The sequence below is a fragment of the Pseudorasbora parva genome, chromosome 17 (assembly GCF_024679245.1).
Source record: "Pseudorasbora parva isolate DD20220531a chromosome 17, ASM2467924v1, whole genome shotgun sequence".
Taxonomy (NCBI): domain Eukaryota; kingdom Metazoa; phylum Chordata; class Actinopteri; order Cypriniformes; family Gobionidae; genus Pseudorasbora; species Pseudorasbora parva.
In genome coordinates, this window is record NC_090188.1 from 9,427,177 (window position 1) to 9,446,404 (window position 19,228).

The following is a 19,228-nucleotide window of genomic DNA, read 5'->3' on the forward strand; positions in this document are numbered from 1 at the left end:
CAAATTTAAACTCTGATAGTAAGGAGACATAGAGCTTTTTTTGCATTTGGCTCTGAATAGACTTCCTGAAAGTACGGAGACCAGACACACACTCTCTCTGTTTAAATCTAGATTAAAGACACATCTCTTTAGCCAAGCATTCACATAATGCTTCTCATAAACTTCTACTATACAGTCATTATCTGATGAAATAGAACCAAATAGATACACATGATCATCTTTTGCCTAAAATGTTAAAAGCAGCAGTTACTTCCCTGTTTCACCTTGGGATGCACATCCTGGAGTAACTACGGATTGCGTCAGCATGAGTTTGGTTCCAGCTTTTGCAGTGATTTTAGGTGCCACCGACGATTTCAGATGACAGCAACTTAGGATCAAAACATAAAACTTTCATAATATGATCCTAATATTATCATTATATTGTAATCATTACAAGCACAAGTTACCTTCACTTTGATGCCAATGTATACTACTGTAATTTACACAAAATAATTTCCCATAAAACAAAATGTTGGCAATTACTGTAAATCATGGGAAATGCAGTGACCTTCCGTCTTCACAGTTCACATAGTAAAAATAAATCATTTAAATCTTAAAGTTCACCCATTATGCTTTTTTGTTTTGTTTTTACCGTTCATGTAGTGTGTAATACAGATGTTTGTGAACGTAAAAGGTCTGCAACTTTTCAGAGTATACAACAACAACAAAAATCTTAAATCTGATTACGTAACTCGTGTTACTTGCCTCCAACACTGCATTTAAAAAGGTGACAGCTTTCCATTGAGCAAAGCAACAGGTTGCTCCAGAATCCGTCTGGCGATCTCCAGAAACACTTAAAGGGGGGGTGAAACACTCAGTTTCAGTCAATCTCATGTCAATCTTGAGTACCTATAGAGTAGTATTGCATCCTTCATATCTCCGAAAAGTCTTTAGTTTTATCATATTTATAAAAGAAATATAGGCTGTACCGAGTCTTTCCGGAAAAAACCGAGCGCCTGGAGGCGTATCGTGTGGGCGGAGCTAAAGAATGACAAGCGCGCAAAGCGGTGACGTCCTCAAGCGTGGAGGAACCCATGGCAATCTCAGCTAATACAGATAATGATCCAGAATCAAATCTGAGGGAGAAATAAATTGAACAGGAGAAACGGCAACATCAGGACGTCCGTCTCTGTGGTATGTAAGTTACTGTATTTAATGGCCTCTCCACATTTCTGTGTGTTTACTCGCAGTGTATGAGGACATGATTCGGTTTATGGACTATTGTATGCGACTAAACCTTAGAAGTAGCAAGCAAAACGGTTTTGCACGTCAGAATACTGTAACGTTATACAGAACAACAATGGAGTAACCGTTAGCGCATTTGAATGACGAAGCACGCGATCGTGTCGTTTACTGATGTTTACTCATGCGTCCGTAGCCAAAAGCAGAGACATTTGAAGCAGTTTAAGTTAACTCACCGGCTGCTTCCAAAGCAGGACCTTTATCGCTGGGACCGCTCCGTCAAAAACACACTTCTTTGGTCTGATTTGGTGAAGTTCTGTGACAGCAGTGGCGTGTAAATCCATTTTGAGACGCAACTGAAACGATGTTGTGAAGCTTCCCGTCATTTCTGCGTTCAAATCGGTTCAAATGCAGCGCTGCCTTCCCGGAATGCTGTGCTGAAGCGTTGAAGTCGCTCGACGTCACCCATAGGAATAAAGAGAAGCGCGGCGCCACATAAGTGTTCACGGATGACTGGATCTGCATCTGAGAGACTGTTTTCGGCGTGCTCTAGTCACGCGCACGCGCGCGCGCACCCTACCGGGAGAAGAGCCCGTACGGCCCATACAAGGACGTTCCGCTCTTATTAACGTCAAGTAGACCCATACTCGAAAAAAACTCTCCGAAACTTGTGAGAAACCGGAAGGAGTATTTTTGACACAGAAATACTCCATCAAACGTCCAACATTAGTTTTTGAAACTTTGTCTATGTTTAGGATGGGAATCCAAGTCTTTAACAGTGTAAAAAGCTCAGTATGCATGAAACAGCATTTCACCCCCCCCCCTTTAAGTGTTATTTGCATTAGATTAAAAGTATCTGATTATCAGCAAAAACCGTACAATATCTTTTGATTCCTACCATATTCAAACTTTCCACTCTAACAGCAGAAGGTTAGCACAACATGGCACTGAATTTGTGGCAACAAATGCATGTTAATATAAATCATCTGGAGGATTAATTACCTTTTTATATTCACAGAATTTGTGGTGCATAATGGCTGAAGATGCATGTCTTTGCGTGTTTGGCAGAAGAAGTGTAGGCAGAGATGGTGGCAGTGCACATTCTGTTTTTTTCAAGTGCCTAAATTGATTTCGGTGTGGAGTTTCTTGGGCAGCAGCCAGGGGCTAATGCAGTATCATCCTGCCACTCCCTGTCTCAGATGCAGACACATAAAGAGAAATGGACATCTGTGCTGAATATGAAACACAGAGATCCTTCTGTTTACAAGATGCTAACGCAAAACTATCAGAATCAAGATACATACATACACACATAGGGAATATTTGTCTAAACACAATTACGCCAGGCAAAAATTTTACAGATAAATTTGATCAAAATCTTTCAGAAACGTATCACACATAGGCAGTAATGTGAGCATGCCTTTGCTAAACTTTATAGAAAGCCTTATCAATAAGAATTTAACTTGTTTTCAGTATTAATACAGGTAATAACACATTGTTATAAAATATTCTTATTTATACTATTGGGCGGCCAAGGCTCATTGATGCACGTGGGGAGCGAAGGCTGGCCTGTGTGGTCTAATCAAACAGACGAGCTACTGCAGCTGACATTGCTCAAGAAGTTAATGCTGGTTCTGATAGAAAGGTGTCAGAATACACAGTGCATCACAGTTTGTTGCATATGGGGCTGTATAGCTGCAGACCAGTCTGGGTGCCCACGCTGACCCCTGTTCATCACTGAAAACGCTAACAGTGGGCACGTGAGCATCAGAACTGGACCACGGAGCAATGGAAGCAGGTTGCCTGGTCTGAAGAATCACGTTTTCTTTTACATTACGTGGATGTGTCTGTTGCTTACCTGGGGAACACATGGCACCAGGATGCACTATGGGGAAAAGGCAAGGCTTTGCTAAAATGCACAAAGCTAAAATGGTTCAGGAATGGTTAATGGAGTGCATCAAGTTTTTTTATTGTGTTGACTTGTCCTCCAAATTCCCCAGATCTCAATCCAATCGAGCATATGTGGGATGTGCTGAACAAAAAAGTCCTATCCATGGAGTCATCACCTTGTAATTGACAGGACTTAAAAGATCTGCTGCAAACATCTTGGAGCAAGATACCACAGCACACCTTCAGGGATCTAGTGGAGTCCATGCCTTGACGGGTCAGGGCTGTTTTGGCAGCAAAAGGGGGACCAACACAATATTACGCCTGACCAGTGCATGTCAGAAGAGTTTTTTAGTCTCTTTTCCAATAACCAATTTGTAAGACATGATACATGAAACATATGCACATTTGTAAAATGTAAACATTTGGAAGGTACTTTGGAATCTGACTGAGAAGGATTCAAGATTTTACATAATATCCTTAGTTTGGATTATTTCAGGTCTACAGCACCCCTTTTCAAAGTGTTTATGTTTAATCCATGATGCAAATGTAGCAATTGTTGAGCTCTCTTCTGAAAGTCTAGAGGAGACGTTTGTGATATTATTAGATTTCGGGGGGGGGGGGGGGGGGGGGATAGAGAAACAAGGAGACTGCGGTAATATCAGATTTAACTGCCTAAGAAAACATCCTTAGATACTTAATATATTAAAGATGAGATACCGAAGAGCTCTTATTTATGATTTTTGATTTATGATTTGATTTAGATCCACAAAAGCCGTACAATTCGGCTGCTGTAGTCTGAGTTGCAGTCCGGCGCGCTGAACTGATCTCAGGGTGACGTCACAGTCTGACACCATTCTGAGATCATTTTTTTATTCTTAGACCTGAAATGATAAATAATTTAGCCATGGACTTGGTGGCCATTCTTAGAAACATGGATTGGTGCAGAAACAAGAAGAGACAGCCATATATCAGACAGAACAACACATCATACATATCAAGCTTGCCATCAGACAGCTCAGGTAAACAGCTGCTCTTAAACAAAGTCACCTGACAAACAGTATCCTCAGTTCCCCTTCTGTCACCCATCACACATGAAAACATGTACTGTGTGGTGTCAAATCCAATTACGCATCTCTGCCGCATGCCAATAAAGCTGGAATGTTTTTCTTGTGTGGTGAACCAATCAGCGGGTGGACGGTCCAGCACGTCTCTGCAGTGAGTGGTCAAAGTGATCAGGAGGGTGGAATGGGATGCTGAAGGAGGGATTTGTGTTGTTTAGGACGGCCCCCCATCCCAAGTCAGCCATACCCCCTTTAATTGTTTTAGCGTGCTAGAGACCGAGTTTAATCTGGCAGGGAGAAGAGTGCAGCTTCACTCCTGTGAAGTAGTGGACAAACTTAAGTGGATGGAGCAAAATCGTTCTCCGTGCCTCCCTCAGACTGACTTAATTATCATTCACTGACTGCGACTTTATTTTGTCCTCTGCATCTGGAGTGTCTGACTGAGTGGAAAGAGGAGGCAGCAGGTTCTTTAGCCTCGGAGGAAGAGAGTGAGGCTGCCCGAAACAGGACATCACCAGAAAACAGTACTGACAGCCCGGACGACATCCGCAGACGACAGCCATCATGTGTGACTGTTTTCACCTGGCATTTCCCAACTGGCATGCTTCAGCCACGGGTGGGCATCACTCTTTATTTTGCTCTGTCTCTTTAGCGTTCTCTCTCTCTCTCTCTCTCTCTCTCTCTCTCTCTCTCTCTCTCTCTCTCTCTCTCTCTCTCTCTCTCTCTCTCTCTCTCTCTCTCTCTCTCTCTCTCTCTCTCTCTCTCTCTCATTCTGCCTGCTCTGTGCTATTTTTATCTCTGTACTCAGCACCTCTGGTGTCAGGACAATATAATGTTGCAGTTGGACTGTGCATGTGTGTGTTAGTGGGGCACTATAGTGCTGAGCTTGTTTACAAGCATCACTGCATTTCTCTGCTGAGATGACGCTGCACTGTGTGTGATCTGGGTGTGTCTGCAGTAAAGGGGGCGTGGCTATGTGGCCGTGGGTGTGTCAACAGAGTTATGCAGTATTTTATCAACAGCATCTGCAGTGTGTTTGTTTACAATATTGAGAGCATGATTTCAGAACGTTTAGGAATAGTTACAATGGTTTAGGAATGGTTAGGATTTATTTACAAATGCTTACGAAAGCTTGAAATCTTATTTTTGATTTTATTTAATTTAAATTTTATATATATATATATGTATGTGTATATATATATATATATATATATATGTGTGTGTGTGTGTGTGTGTGTGTGTGTGTGTGTGTGTATACAAATACATACAGTATATTTATATTTAAATGTATTTTTTATATATTTTTATAAATAAAATGTTTATAAAATATAATTATATACATTAATGTATATATGTTATAGATGTTTTACACACACACACACACACACACACACACACACACACATATATATATATATATATATATATATATATATATATACATATATATATATATATATATACATATATATATATATATACATATATAAATCTTTTGTATAATATAATTTCATAATATATACGATACATATATAAAATAAACTATATATAAACTTTTATAAATATAATTAAACATATATATATATACACACACACACACACACATCACATGGTTACATCACTAGTATCTGTCTAATGCTTTCTTTAACTCGATTGTGTCATTCTATGTTTCAGTAACTGCTCTATTTGGCTTTGTTCTAAAGACTCTGAAATCCAATTAACCTGTTAACCAAACAGCTCTAAGTCATTTGGTCAACTGGTCCTATCCAGTACAACTAGCAGATTTATCTATATTTTTTTTCTGTGACCTTCAGATGAACTTTACGCTCTGGAAACATACAAACAGACACTTAAAGTAACCTAAATGAGTCAACAGCTGTATTTTAGGGATCTTGCAGGGTGCAATGAGCAGCCAATACATCTCACAATACAACAGCTGCATGACAGCTTAATTACCAGATATGTAACCAAGAATGGCATACACATGATTTAATGAAATGAAATGTGTTTTCGTGCTCTGGTTTTATACAGATATAAATTTGCAATGTCAGATTCGTTCTGGAGCTTTTCCATGATGTTGAACGCTTGTGAGATTCCATTAACACAATCAGTTCCATTCTAAGAAAACAAATACGGTAGTTCTTTGCAAAGATAACATGTCGGTGCTTAAAAGGCAAATTATTTTAGACAGCTGCACTTAACACATTATTTTGCCAAAATTTAGTTTTCATGCGTTTCAAGACATGCGACAGATGGGTTCGGCTCAAAGTGTGAAAATGGATATTAGATCAATCAAAATTGAATCAAACAAACGTCTGCATTTTGATTTTGTTCATTCTGAATGAATGCATTGGCCATTTGCAAAGGACAAATAATGGGCAATGTCTACATCTACAATGTCTGTTTGGTTTACTCTTGGTTACCTTATACAGTACTAATTTAGTCATTTGTAGCAATTTTACAGAAAAAAAAAATCATATTTATTGAGAAGTCCATAAAATATTTAATGATTATGCGCACTAGTCATAAAATCAGCATCTCACTAATGTCCTCTCGACAATTAATAAATTATGAATTTGAGAGTGTTTGTATTTTTTTATGGTTTTTGTGATGGACTGAACATTGAAAGTGAACATTTTTACTATATTTTTTTATTTTTTTTATTTTACTATATATACTAGATATTTATTGTGAAAAAGTTCATCAAAGAAAAGTCATAATTTCTTCAACCTCATGTCATTCCAAACCTCAATACACATTGTAAGTTAACGGTGCCCATACAACAACGAATTTTATTGTATGGAAAGAAAAAACCCCGAGACTTTTTAGGCTTTATAATGATATGAGGATGAGTAAGTGATGACACTTTGTTGAATTTGTTTCCGGAAGAACTACCTTTTTAACCCTTCAAATCTAAAGCCATTATCTCATTAGCACATAAATGTATCAATTAATGTTCCTGATTGATTGGGAACATGAGGGAAGTTAGTCCCATGTTCTTAATAGGGAAGAAAATCCAATTCAGTTTTCAGTTTATTTTCCCTCTCCGGCCCTGAAATTCAATTATATTTTGAATGCAAACAAGTCTTTCCCACTTGACTCTGAAAGAGGCTTGTGTATGATGTTATGAGCACAGGCCAGAATTGATGTTCCGTCTCCCTGTAACTTGCTGAGCAGCTAATTAACCATATTAGTGTGTCGAAGGAGCAGCGCGCTGGGCCCATATGGCCACAGGAGCAGAAAACAACCTCTAATGCCTGTAATCTTGGTCATGGGTGATGTGCAAACATACAGGATCAGTAGTTGGGAAATTCCAAGGTTTGTAAATCTAATCTTGTAATTTCATGAAATTTGAAATATGCATTTGCAAAATGTTTAGGTTTAGGAAGTCTGTAAAAGGTTTGAACCTCAGGACTTAAAATTTTATATTTGAATGATTAATCATGCATACAATAAGAACTTTACTCATACTAAATACTTCACCTAAATATGAAAATTAATTATTTACGCACATTATGTTCTAAACCTGTGCACTGTTATTATTACAGTTAAACATAAGAGACATTTTATGCAGCTATATTTTCCGTATTTCATTGCGACCATCTCATCATACTCAAAAGGTCCAATGGAAGCTTGTTTCGCCACAGAATAAAAAAGGAAAAACTCCCAATTCAGACTTTGCTGCAAGCTTATAGGCCAATCGCGCAAATCCAGACTTTATAACTTGCAATTACAAATTTGTGTCTCACAATTCTGAGAAAAAAAGTTTATTTTCCGCAATTCACTTTATAACTCACAATTGGGAATTAACATCTCACAATTCGTACTTTAAGTTCATTCTGGAAAAAAAAGTTAAAAACTTGCAATATACACTCAGTCGCAATTCCGAGAATTAAAGTCAGAATTGTTTTAGTATAGACTAGTTTTCTTGCAATTCCAAGTTTGCAATTTGTATCTCAAAATTCTGACTGCAAGTTTATATCAATCTTGAAAAAAGTCTGAATTGTGAGGTATAAAATTGCATATCAGAATTTCTCACATATTGCAGGTTTATATCACACAATTTTTACTTTATAACTCGCAATTAGGAATTGACATATTTTCCTATACTTTATAAGTAGTAATTCAGGATTTCCTACAGTCATATATATACAGAACATTTGCTTGGCTTGGTCACTTGCAAAAACATATTATCAGTTTTGCAACAGCAACCAATGAGCCAATATTTGATTAGGGAGTAACTACTTTATGAATTTAATAACTTTGAATTTCTCAGACAATTCAATTCAATAGCACTCATGTCCAACTCAGTTAAAGACAAATAAATATGGTTAAAATATATAAACACACACAGTTTCATGTTTTATGGTGACGTACAATAGATGTAATGGTTTTTATGTAGCTACAAACTATATACTATCCCCCTACACTAACACTACCCCTAAACCTACACACCACACAAAACTTTCTGCATTTTTACAAGACACACACACACACACACACACAAACACACACACACACACACACAAACACACACACACACACACACACACACACACACACACACACACACACACACACACACACACACACACGTTGGTCTATGTGGTTTACAGAGACTCTCCATAGGTATAATGGTTTTTATACTGTACAAACCGTATTTTCTATCCCCTTACACTGCCCCTGCTCCTAAACCTACCCATCACAGGAAACATTCTGCATTTTTACTTTCTCAAAAAAACATCACTTAGTATGTTTTTAAAGCTATTTGAAAGATCAGGGCATTTGAAATGTCCTCATAAACCACATTTATAGTGTAATACCAGTGTAATACCCATGTAGTTATACAAATTTGTGTCCTCATAAACCACATGGTTACACTTTATTTTGATAGTCCACTTTAGACATTCTACTAACTATAAGTAACTTTGCAACTACATGTCAGCTAACTCTCATTAGAGTATTAGTAGACTGTCAGTAGACTGGTAGGTTATGGTTAGGTTTTAGGGTTCGGGTTTGTAGAATAATTTGAATTGTAGTTGCCAATTTACTTATAATCAGTAGAATGTCTGTTGGGGGACCGACTTTAGAGACAAAATAAAGTTTTAGTAAATATTAATCAGACAGTCTACTAATACTCTAATGAGAGTTAGTTGACATGTAGTTGCAAAGTTACTTATTAGTAGAATGTCTAAAGTGGATTATGAAAATAAAGTGTTACCAACCATATAAACAGGCTCACACCACACACACACACACACACACACACACACACACACACACACACACACACACACACACACACACACACACACACACACACACACACACACACACACACACACACACACACACACACACACACACACACACACACACACACACACACACACACACACACACACAGCTATTATGAGATTGACAGCTTTCTTTGCATTGAGTAAACTGACCCATTATTCAAGCTTATTGTTTATTTATTCAGTGTGTGGCTAAAGCCCAGTGAAATATTCTTAAACTGCAAGAGATTTTGTCTTCATTCTGCATTCACATCCCACTGTAAAACTAAACTCAACCTTCATTGGAGAACTGAGGGACAAACACCACTCACTTTGCAATTCTTTGCTTAGAAAATCACTCAAATCTCAAGACCTCACATTTGTGAATGTGTGTAAGGAGTGCAACACATTGAAATGTTTGTTCTTCAGCACAATAGTATTAGCAGGAGCTAGAACCACAGCCCTGAAACAGGGTTGTGTCATACCTTTGAAAGTATACAAAAAAGGGCAGGGCCCTTCATCTTCTCTCCTAAAACGAACTACCCACAGACAGTTTTGTCAATGCATGCTGTGCACCGGATGAATAACTGGAAAACAGTAAACATATACTCCTCCAAGTTCCCACAGACCAGGTAGGTGCAGACCTAAAATGATTAAACTTTAATATTTAGCTGGAGAGGCACTTGAAATCAGTGACATTTAAAATGCATGGTGTTTTTGAAAAATGATAATGATTAAATATGCTATTTTTATATTGGAATATGGATTATTTCTTCAAGACAAATTCAGTGACATAAAAAAGCAACATGAACCTTCAATTACAATATAGTCAGCAGAGCTAACATATTTTATCTGTAATTCTAATGGCAACATATTTCTGAAGTTTAAAAGCCCAGGAATGATATGAACACACTTTGGTGATGATTTGTATTTGAAATAACTAATGATGGACAATGAAAGAACATTTTTATGTATTGTATTGATATGCATTACATCATTACATATCGTACAACCAAACAAATGGCTGCATTATGGGATGAATATCAACATTTGTGAGATTTAGGTGAAACGGTATTGAGATTAAATGATCTTTTTTTCATACTAAGCTTTTTACACTGTTAAAGACTTGGATTCTCATCCTAAACATAGACAAAGTTTCAAAAACTAATGTTGGACCTTTGATGGAGTATTTCTTTGTCAAAAATACTCCTTCCGGTTTCTCACAAGTTTCGGAGTTTTTTTCGAGTATGGGCTGGCTTGACGTTAATAAAGTGGAAGGCCGTACAGGCTCTTCTCCCGGTAGGGTGCGCGCGCGCGTGACTAGAGCGAGAGAGGAAATGCACGTCGGGAAGCTTCACAACATCGCTTCAGTCGCGTCGCAAAGTGGATTTCCACGGTCACTGCTGTCACAGGACTTCACCAAATCATACCAAAGAAGTGTGTTTTTGACGGAGCGGTCCCAGCGATAAAGGTTCGGTCCTGCTTTGGAAGCAGCCGGTGAGTAAAACAGCTTCAAATGTCTATGCTGTTGGCTATCGTCACGTGAGTAAACATCAGTAAACGACACGATCGCGTGCTTCGTCATTCAAATGCGCAAACGATACTCCATTGTTGTTCTATGTATAACGTTACACTAGTCTGACGTGCAAAACCCGTTTTGCTTGCTACTGCTAAGGTTTAGTCGCATACAATAGTCCATAAACCGAATCATGTCCTCATAAACTGCGAGTAAACACACAAATTTTGACAGGCCACTAAATACAGTACATACCACAGAGACGGACGTCCTGCTGTTGCTGTTTCTCCTGTTCAATTTATTTCAGCCTGATTCTGGATCACGTATTAGCTGAATCCGATCGATAGCCATGGATAGCTTCCTGACATGGGTGGGGAGCCTAAAAACACTAAGGTCTGTTTTCAAGCTTGTTATCTACGGTGCTGGTTTTGGGCAAATATTATAAAGCTTAAACTGAAAAAACACCTTAAGCCTGTTTAACTACAATAGCAGCCAGAACAAAAAAAACTTTGTTGAAACTCGTTGATCTGTACCATACCATATTGAACATCAAACCCACAGCTATGTCGTTCATCTGCTTGTTCATCATAAATGTTCCACCCAAAACTTATACTTAAAGTGTTCTAATCATCCCTGATCTCTCCTGTACATATCAGCTTACTTAAACCATTGATTTTGCCAATATCGTAGATTGGAGGAACACAGTATATGACAAGTTTAATTAAAGGCTTCTCTTGTATTGCATATCATTTGGGCTTATTTATTTCTCACTGCACCATTCAGTTAATATTAAAGACAGTGCTAAGCAGAGCAAGGTTTCATAACCCAAGGAGGTTAAAAACTGGAGCTAACCCCCTTTCATGTATCAAATTGCTTTACCTGTGGTTAAAGGCAGGGTTTAAAGAGCCTAATTTTGGTTAGGACAAAACTTACGTAATTTTGTTTTTAATTTTTAAGAAGGGTGTGTTATGTAAGCTGTCAATGTTGGCATCTGCCTAATGACAGAATGACAGTTTAATATCATTGATTTGGATTGTTCACAAAGCCTTTGACATCAACAAAAGATATGGGAAGAGTTTTCTCCTCCTTTTAATACTGTAAGTCTATTTATGTGCATGAAATGCATTTAGTATGTTTTGACCCACCCTTTGCCACTCTAACAGCTCCATCTCTTCTGGGAAGGCTTTCCACAAATTAGGTTTAGGAGTGTGTTTTCAATAAGCAAATTTGTGAGGTCAGGCACTGATATTGGACTAGAAGGCCTGTCTCGCAGTCAAAGGTGTTTGTCAGTGTTTGTCATGCCAGTCAAGTTCATCCACATCAAACTCGCTCATCCGTGTCTTTATGAACCTTACTTTGTGAACTGGTGGGTAGTCATTTTGGAACAGGAAGGGGCCATCCCCAAACTGTTCCCACAAAGTTGGAAGCATTGTCCAAAATGTCTTGGTATGCTGAAGCATTAAGAGTTACTTTCACTGGAACTAAGGGGCCAAGCCCAACTCCTGAAAAAACAACCCCACACCATAATCCCCCTCTACCAAACTTTACTCTTGGCACAATGCAGTCAGGCAAGTACTCCTAGCAATAGCCAAACCCAGACTTGTTCGTCGGATTGCCAGACAGATAAGCGTGATTGGTCACTCCAGAGAACAAGTCTCCACTGTACTGCTCTAGAGTCCAGTGGCAGTGTGCGTTACACCACTGCATTCAACGTTTTGCATTGCACTTGGTGATGTAAGGTAGAGGTCTGCATTGCTGCATGGGACCCACAGTTTTCTTGCGACGCGGGAGTAAATTTCCAATCAAAGACGGTAGCGGTCAGTAACTCAATAGCCAGGCCACTATTGACACCCTTTGGCGACAGCATATCCGTGCTTGAACTTGAAGTAAACAAAACTTTCTGTAATTGTGGCATTCACACAGTTCCCAGTTCCCTGCCCTTAACCTGGCAATACATGTTCTTTGCATCCCATCCCGTCCACGAGAGCACTTTCAGAGAAAACATTCAGCCTTTGTGGTCGGATTTTGAAAAAGAGAGATATTGGGTCAGTCAGCAACATTCTGTTTTTGCATGGATGTTAAAAAATATTGAATTTTGAATTAGTCATACACTGTAAAAAAAATATTTAAAACATAAGTTACCTGGTTGCCTTAAAATTTTGAGTTCATTGAAATTAAAAATTTGAGTTAATACAATGAACATTTTTAATAATCGACAATCTTTATTCAAATATTATTAAAAGATTTTGTAAGCATATTGAGTAATTGTGTGGTTTCAATTTTTTTATGTGGTTCAGAGATACAATAATATTTTGAATTTCTATTCATTAAACCAATTCCCTTCATTGTATTAATTCAATTTTTTTAATTTCAATGAACTCACATTTTTAAGGCAACCAGGTTACTTACTTTTTTAAGTTAAACCAACAATATGTTTTTACAGTGAAGCTAGTAAGCCAAACATTTTTGTTTTGTTGACATTTTTTACATTGTTGATAGTATCATGCTAAAATAACAAATCAAATTATTGTATAGCTAACATTTTATCTATCCCAGTCTCTTTCTTTATGGGGAAATTAAAATCTGGAAACGAAGTTTAAATTTAGTGGGATCAGTCGGGTCGGGGAAAATATTCTAATAATTCTAACCGGTATGCGGGTGAACACAGAGTGAATTTTAAGCGGGAGCGGGGGTGCAGAATAGAACCTAGCGGGAACGGGACAATAAAAACTGTCCCGCATAGACCTTTAATGTAAGGCTTGGATGCAGCTGCTCGGCCATGAAAACTCATTCCATGAAGTGCTCTAAGCACGATATTTGAGCTAATCTGAGCACAAAAAGTTTAGAGGTCTGTATCTATTGAATCTGCAGAAATTTGGCGACTTCTGCACACTGTGCACCTCAGCATGTGCTGGGCCCGCTCTGTGACTTAATGTGGCCTACCACTTTGTGGCTGATTTGCTGTTGTTCCCAATTTATACCACTAACAGTTGACCATAGAATATTTAGTAGTGACAAAATTTCACAAATGGACTTATTGCACAGGTGGCAACCTATCACGCGTACCACGCTTGAACTCACTGAGCTCCTTAGAGTGACCCATTCACAAATGTCTGTAGAAGCGTCTACATGCCTAGGTGACTGATTTTATACACCTGTGACAATGAAAGTGATTGGAACACCAGAATTCAATGATTTGGAGGGGTGTCCCAATACTTTTGGCAATATAGTGTACATTGGTGCATTCCCAAGCTTAGAGTGTCTGATTATTAGAAACTGTGAAAAGATCTGAACAATCTGCAAGTGCAATCTATTCATGGGCTACATGGCATACATGCACATCCATAAATCTCCAGTGTATTTAAATACCATCTAACCCTGATGCTTGGATAAGTGCTTGCAGGAAAGTGCAGGTTAATGGCCTGGGCAAAGTGAGGCTCATGGAAAATATTTATGTACCTAAATGATTTTTTTAAGTGCATTGTGTTATGGGAAACTGGAAACAAGTGCCTTTCTCAGAAGAAAGGAGGAGAGTGTTTCTGTTGCTGGTATAAGCAATATTTCAACTTTTCTGTCTATTGTATAATATTGTTAAAACATACAATAATCAATTTGAAAAAATTGTGCAAGGGAATAATTTATTTATGCCGTCAAGTTATTTTATTTTTTAATTTTCTTTCTTTTTTTTTAATAATACCAAACCGACAGATATTTATAACAATATTAGTTTCACTGTTCTTTTTTGGATCTATTAAAGCCCATGTTTCTATGTTGTCCTTATTGCAGTGTAAGCCAACCCTTTCAGATCAATAGAGTGCCTCACTTTACAGGATGCAACAGAAGCAGGTAGACTATGTGGATCCTGTGGGAATATCTACCAGGAATCTGGCCTTACACTAAAAGAAAAGTTTTGTTTTGGTCCGTCAAAATACTGTAGATCCTTTTTTGACTCTTCAATAAATAAATAAATAAATAAACAGCAAATAAGGAAGCTATAGGTGGCACTGAGGACCAGCAGGCTCTTGGCATTTAGGATTGCTTTTTTTAAATTTCAGTCATTTGTGCAATAATGTTATGCATCTGAGCATTTTGCTTACAAGTCAGATGAGAAATCGTCTCAGGTTACGTATGTAACCCTAGTTCCCTGAGGGAACGAGACGCTGCGTCGAAACGCTGTGAGAACGCCTCTGCGTTAATGCGTCGTGAAGCGCCTGTAGAACCATTCCATCGGAAAAAAGATCGATCGTCGGCGTGATGACGTCATCGACCGGAAGCTATAAAACGTCCGTGAAAACAAACAGGAACTAACTTCTGATAAAGCCTGAAGTAAGTGATCACGGACACGCCGGGAGTATGGCAGAGCGACGCAGCGTCTCGTTCCCTCAGGGAACTAGGGTTACATACGTAACCTGAGACGTTCCCTTTCGGGGAACTCGAGCTGCGTCGAAACGCTGTGAGAACGCTTATACCAACATCGCCATAGGACCAAGTGTCTCGTATGTGTGAAGCCGAAGCGCACACGGTTACGAGAGTACCTGTGCCCCTACTGTAGATGCCAGGTCTAGTTCATAGAACCTGACGAAGGTTAAAGGAGACGACCATCCGGCCGCGTTACAAATATCGTGGAGGGAAGCCCCCGATAAAAGTGCTTTTGAAGCAGCCATACCCCTGGTTGAATGCGCCCGGACAGCCAGTGGAGACTGCTGCCCGGCCGCCTCATAAGCAAGTGAGATGGCCTCGACCACCCACTTGCTCATCCTCTGCTTAGATACTGGGGCCCCTTTCTTAGGGGGCCCGAAACAGACAAACAGCTGATCAGTTTTCCTCCACAGGGCAGCTCTGTGGACATAAGTATCTAGCGCCCTGACAGGGCACAGCAGATTCAATCTTTCCTGGTCTGACGTCGTGAAAGGAGGAGGACAGAACGCCTGAAGAGTGATGGGGCCCCGTGGGCTCGTAGGAACCTTGGGGACATAACCCGGCCTGGGATGTAGAAATGCTTTCACCATCCCAGGCGCAAACTCTAAACATGAGGGCCCTACAGACAGGGACTGAATATCTCCTATTCTCTTTAGGGATGAAATAGCCAAAAGGAATACCGTCTTGAGGGTAAGGAACTTATCCGAAACCTCCTCCAAGGGTTCGAATGGAGGCTCGGACAAGCCCCGTAAAACAATGGCTAAGTCCCATGCTGGGACCCTCGAGTGCATCACAGGCCTCAACCTTAAAGTGCCACGAAGGAAGCGTGTAATTAGAGGGTGTCTTCCCAAAGACACTCCACTGAAAGGGACGTGGAAGGCACCCAAGGCCGCCACGTACACCTTTAGTGTGGAGGGGGTCAACCCTGCCGAGAACCTTGCCTGCAGGAACTCCAGCACTGTACCGACCGGGCAGTTAACTGGGTCCCACTGGCGTTCTCTGCACCATGCTGAGAAAAGTTTCCATTTCAAAGCGTACAGCTTCCTTGTGGACGGAGCTCTGGAGTGTAGGATGGTCTCTACGACCTCGGCCGAGAGACCTTCCTCTATGAGCCTAGCCCCCTCAGAGGCCAGGCCCACAGTTTCCACATCTCCGGGCATGGGTGCAGGAATCTCCCGCCCGCCTGAGAGAGTAGATCCCTCCTGGTCGGAATCTCCATCGGAGAGCCTTCCAGGAGAGATATCAGGTCCGAAAACCATACTCGGGTCGGCCAGTTCGGAGCCACTAGAAGTACCTGGGCCCCGTCCCGGCGTACCCTCTCCAGAACTCCTGGAAGCAAGACAATCGGGGGGAAGGCGTACAGAGGCAACCTCGGCCACTCCTGTACCATGGCATCCAGCCCCAGCGGGGCCGGATGGGTCAGAGAAAACCACTGCGGGCAGTGAGAATTCTCCACCGAAGCAAACAGGTCTATCTCTGCTTTCCCATAAACCTTCCAAAGGAGCTCCACCACCTCTGGGTGGAGTCTCCATTCCCCGGGCCTCGGCCCCTGTCTCGACAGGCTGTCTGCTTCCTGATTCAGGGCCCCCGGGATATATACTGCCCTGATTGACAGCAATTTCCCTTGGGCCCACAGGAGGATCCGATGTGCCAATTTGTCCAACGGACGAGACCTCAGACCCCCCTGGTGATTTATATAGGCGACCACGGACGTGTTGTCTGTTCTGACTAGTACGTGGTGGCCCCTGAGGTCGGGCAGGAACTGTTTCAATGCAAGAAACACTGCGAGCATCTCTAGCCGATTTATGTGCCAGTGCCGCTGATGTTCCTGCCATAGACCCTGGGACGAGCGACCACTCATGGTCGCCCCCCAGCCCGTGAGAGAGGCATCTGTCGTTAGCGTTACGCGACGAACATGAGCCCCCAACACGGGACCCTGAGATAAAAACCCCGGGTTTTTCCACATGACCAGAGCACGTAGGCATCGCCGCGTGACTTTGATCGTGCGGAGCGGGTTTCCCCTCGGGGAGAACCCTTTTGTTTTGAGCCACCACTGCAGTGGCCTCATGTACAGTAGGCCAAAAGGTATCACGTTGGACGCTGCTGCCATGAGACCTAACAGTTTCTGGAACCGTTTCACAGTGACGGCTCGGCTTAGCTTCTGTTCTTTGGCGGCTGCCAGGATCGATGCTATGCGTGTTGGCGATAATTGCGCCCGCATAATTACCGAGTCCCAGTTCACACCCAGAAAAGTGGTTCTCTGAGCCGGAGAAAGCACACTCTTCTTGGCGTTCAGCCTCAACCCCAGCTTCGACATATGGGCGAGAACAGCATCTCGATGCTGAACCGCCATCTGCTCTGTATTCGCTAGAATCAGCCAGTCGTCGATATAGTTCAGAATGCGGATGCCCTTGGTGCATCCACACACTTGGTGAACGTGCGGGGTGACAGTGCTAGACCGAAGGGAAGTACACGATATTGGTATGCCTCTCCCCCGAAGGCAAACCTCAGGAACTTCCTGTGATGTGGAAGGATGGAGACATGAAAATACGCATCTTTGAGGTCTATGGTGACAAACCAATCCTCCGATTTGACCTGCGCTACAATCTGTCTGAGTGTAAGCATCTTGAATTTGAGCTTGGCCACCGAGCGATTCAATAGCCGCAGATCTAATATCGGGCGTAAGCCCCCATCCTTCTTCGGCACGATGAAGTAACGGCTGTAAAAGCCTGACTCCCTGCTGGGAGGGGGAACCCTCTCTATAGCCCCTTTTTGCAGGAGTGTCTCTACTTCCTGTGCCATTACCAGAGCCTGCTCCGGGCCCACCTCTGTAGGTAGGACACCGCAGAAAGGAGGTGGCCGACTTCTGAATTGAATGGCGTACCCCTTTTCTACTATCTGCAGGACCCAACGAGATATATTTGATAGACGTTTCCACTCGTCTAGAAAATCTACTAAGGGAACCAGCCTCTCGAGGCTGGCCTCTGGTGTATTTCGAGCAACAAGCACAGTGCCCTGAAGCGGCGGACCGGCAGGGAACAGCTGACTTGACTGCTCGGGGGCCCCCCGAAGGGGGTGCGGACCACCCTCGGGTGGCCCGCGGAGACCGACTGCGCCCCGGCATTGCGGCGGGGTTGGCAGCGCGCCCCCCGAGGGTGCCGCAGGGAAACGGGTACCGTAGGCAGGGGTAAGCACCGTTTCCCTACGGGGGGAACCACCCTCAGCGTCCTGACGCTTCTGGCGTCAGGAACGCTTTGACGAGGCCTTCTTGGCGATCAGGACTGTCCTCAGATCAGTCCTGCCCCTAGAAGACCTCGCCTGAGAGCGCCGCCCCTCGTCCCCAGGCTGAGGGGGAGTTCGGGTGGCGACGCTCTGCTTCTGTTGCGCCCTGTGAGCGGAGCTCGTACTCGGCTTGGGCTGCCTGGTATCAGCGGCAGCCCCAGGGACCTGGACCCGGAGAGGGAGAAACTGCTTTAGCGCCGCAGCTTGTTTCTTTGACTCCTGGAACCTCTCGGTGACAGTGTGTACTGTGTCACCGAAGAGGCCGCCAGGAGACAGCGGCGCGTCGAGCAGGAAGCTTTTCTCCCTCTCCTTGATTTCAGTGGGGTTGAGCCACAGATGCCTCTCCGTAGCCACCAAGGCTGCCATAGAGCGGCCAACACATCTGGCCGTCTCCTTGGTGGCCCGGAGAGCAAGATCAGCTGATGTTCTAAGCTCATTGATTACATCACCCCCCACTTCATCACGTCCATCTAGGTCCCTAAGCAGGTCAGCCTGATAAGCCTGCATTATTGCCATTGTATGCAGGCATGCAGCAGCCTGACCTGCCGCCGAGTACGCCTTGC

The 19,228-nt window shown here is 42.0% G+C and overlaps 1 protein-coding gene across 2 annotated transcripts in view; it reads left to right on the forward strand.

Moving 5' to 3' along the window:
- Positions 1-4,344: 4,344 nt before the first annotated feature.
- Positions 4,345-19,228, forward strand: part of LOC137044792 (neuroblast differentiation-associated protein AHNAK-like) — a 30,271-nt gene continuing 15,387 nt past the window's right edge. For both annotated transcript variants that reach the window (XM_067421070.1, XM_067421071.1), the window contains exon 1: positions 4,345-4,788. In XM_067421070.1, coding sequence (XP_067277171.1) covers positions 4,737-4,788 — 52 coding nt within the window. In that variant the 5' untranslated portion in view covers positions 4,345-4,736. The remainder of the gene's footprint in view (positions 4,789-19,228) is intronic.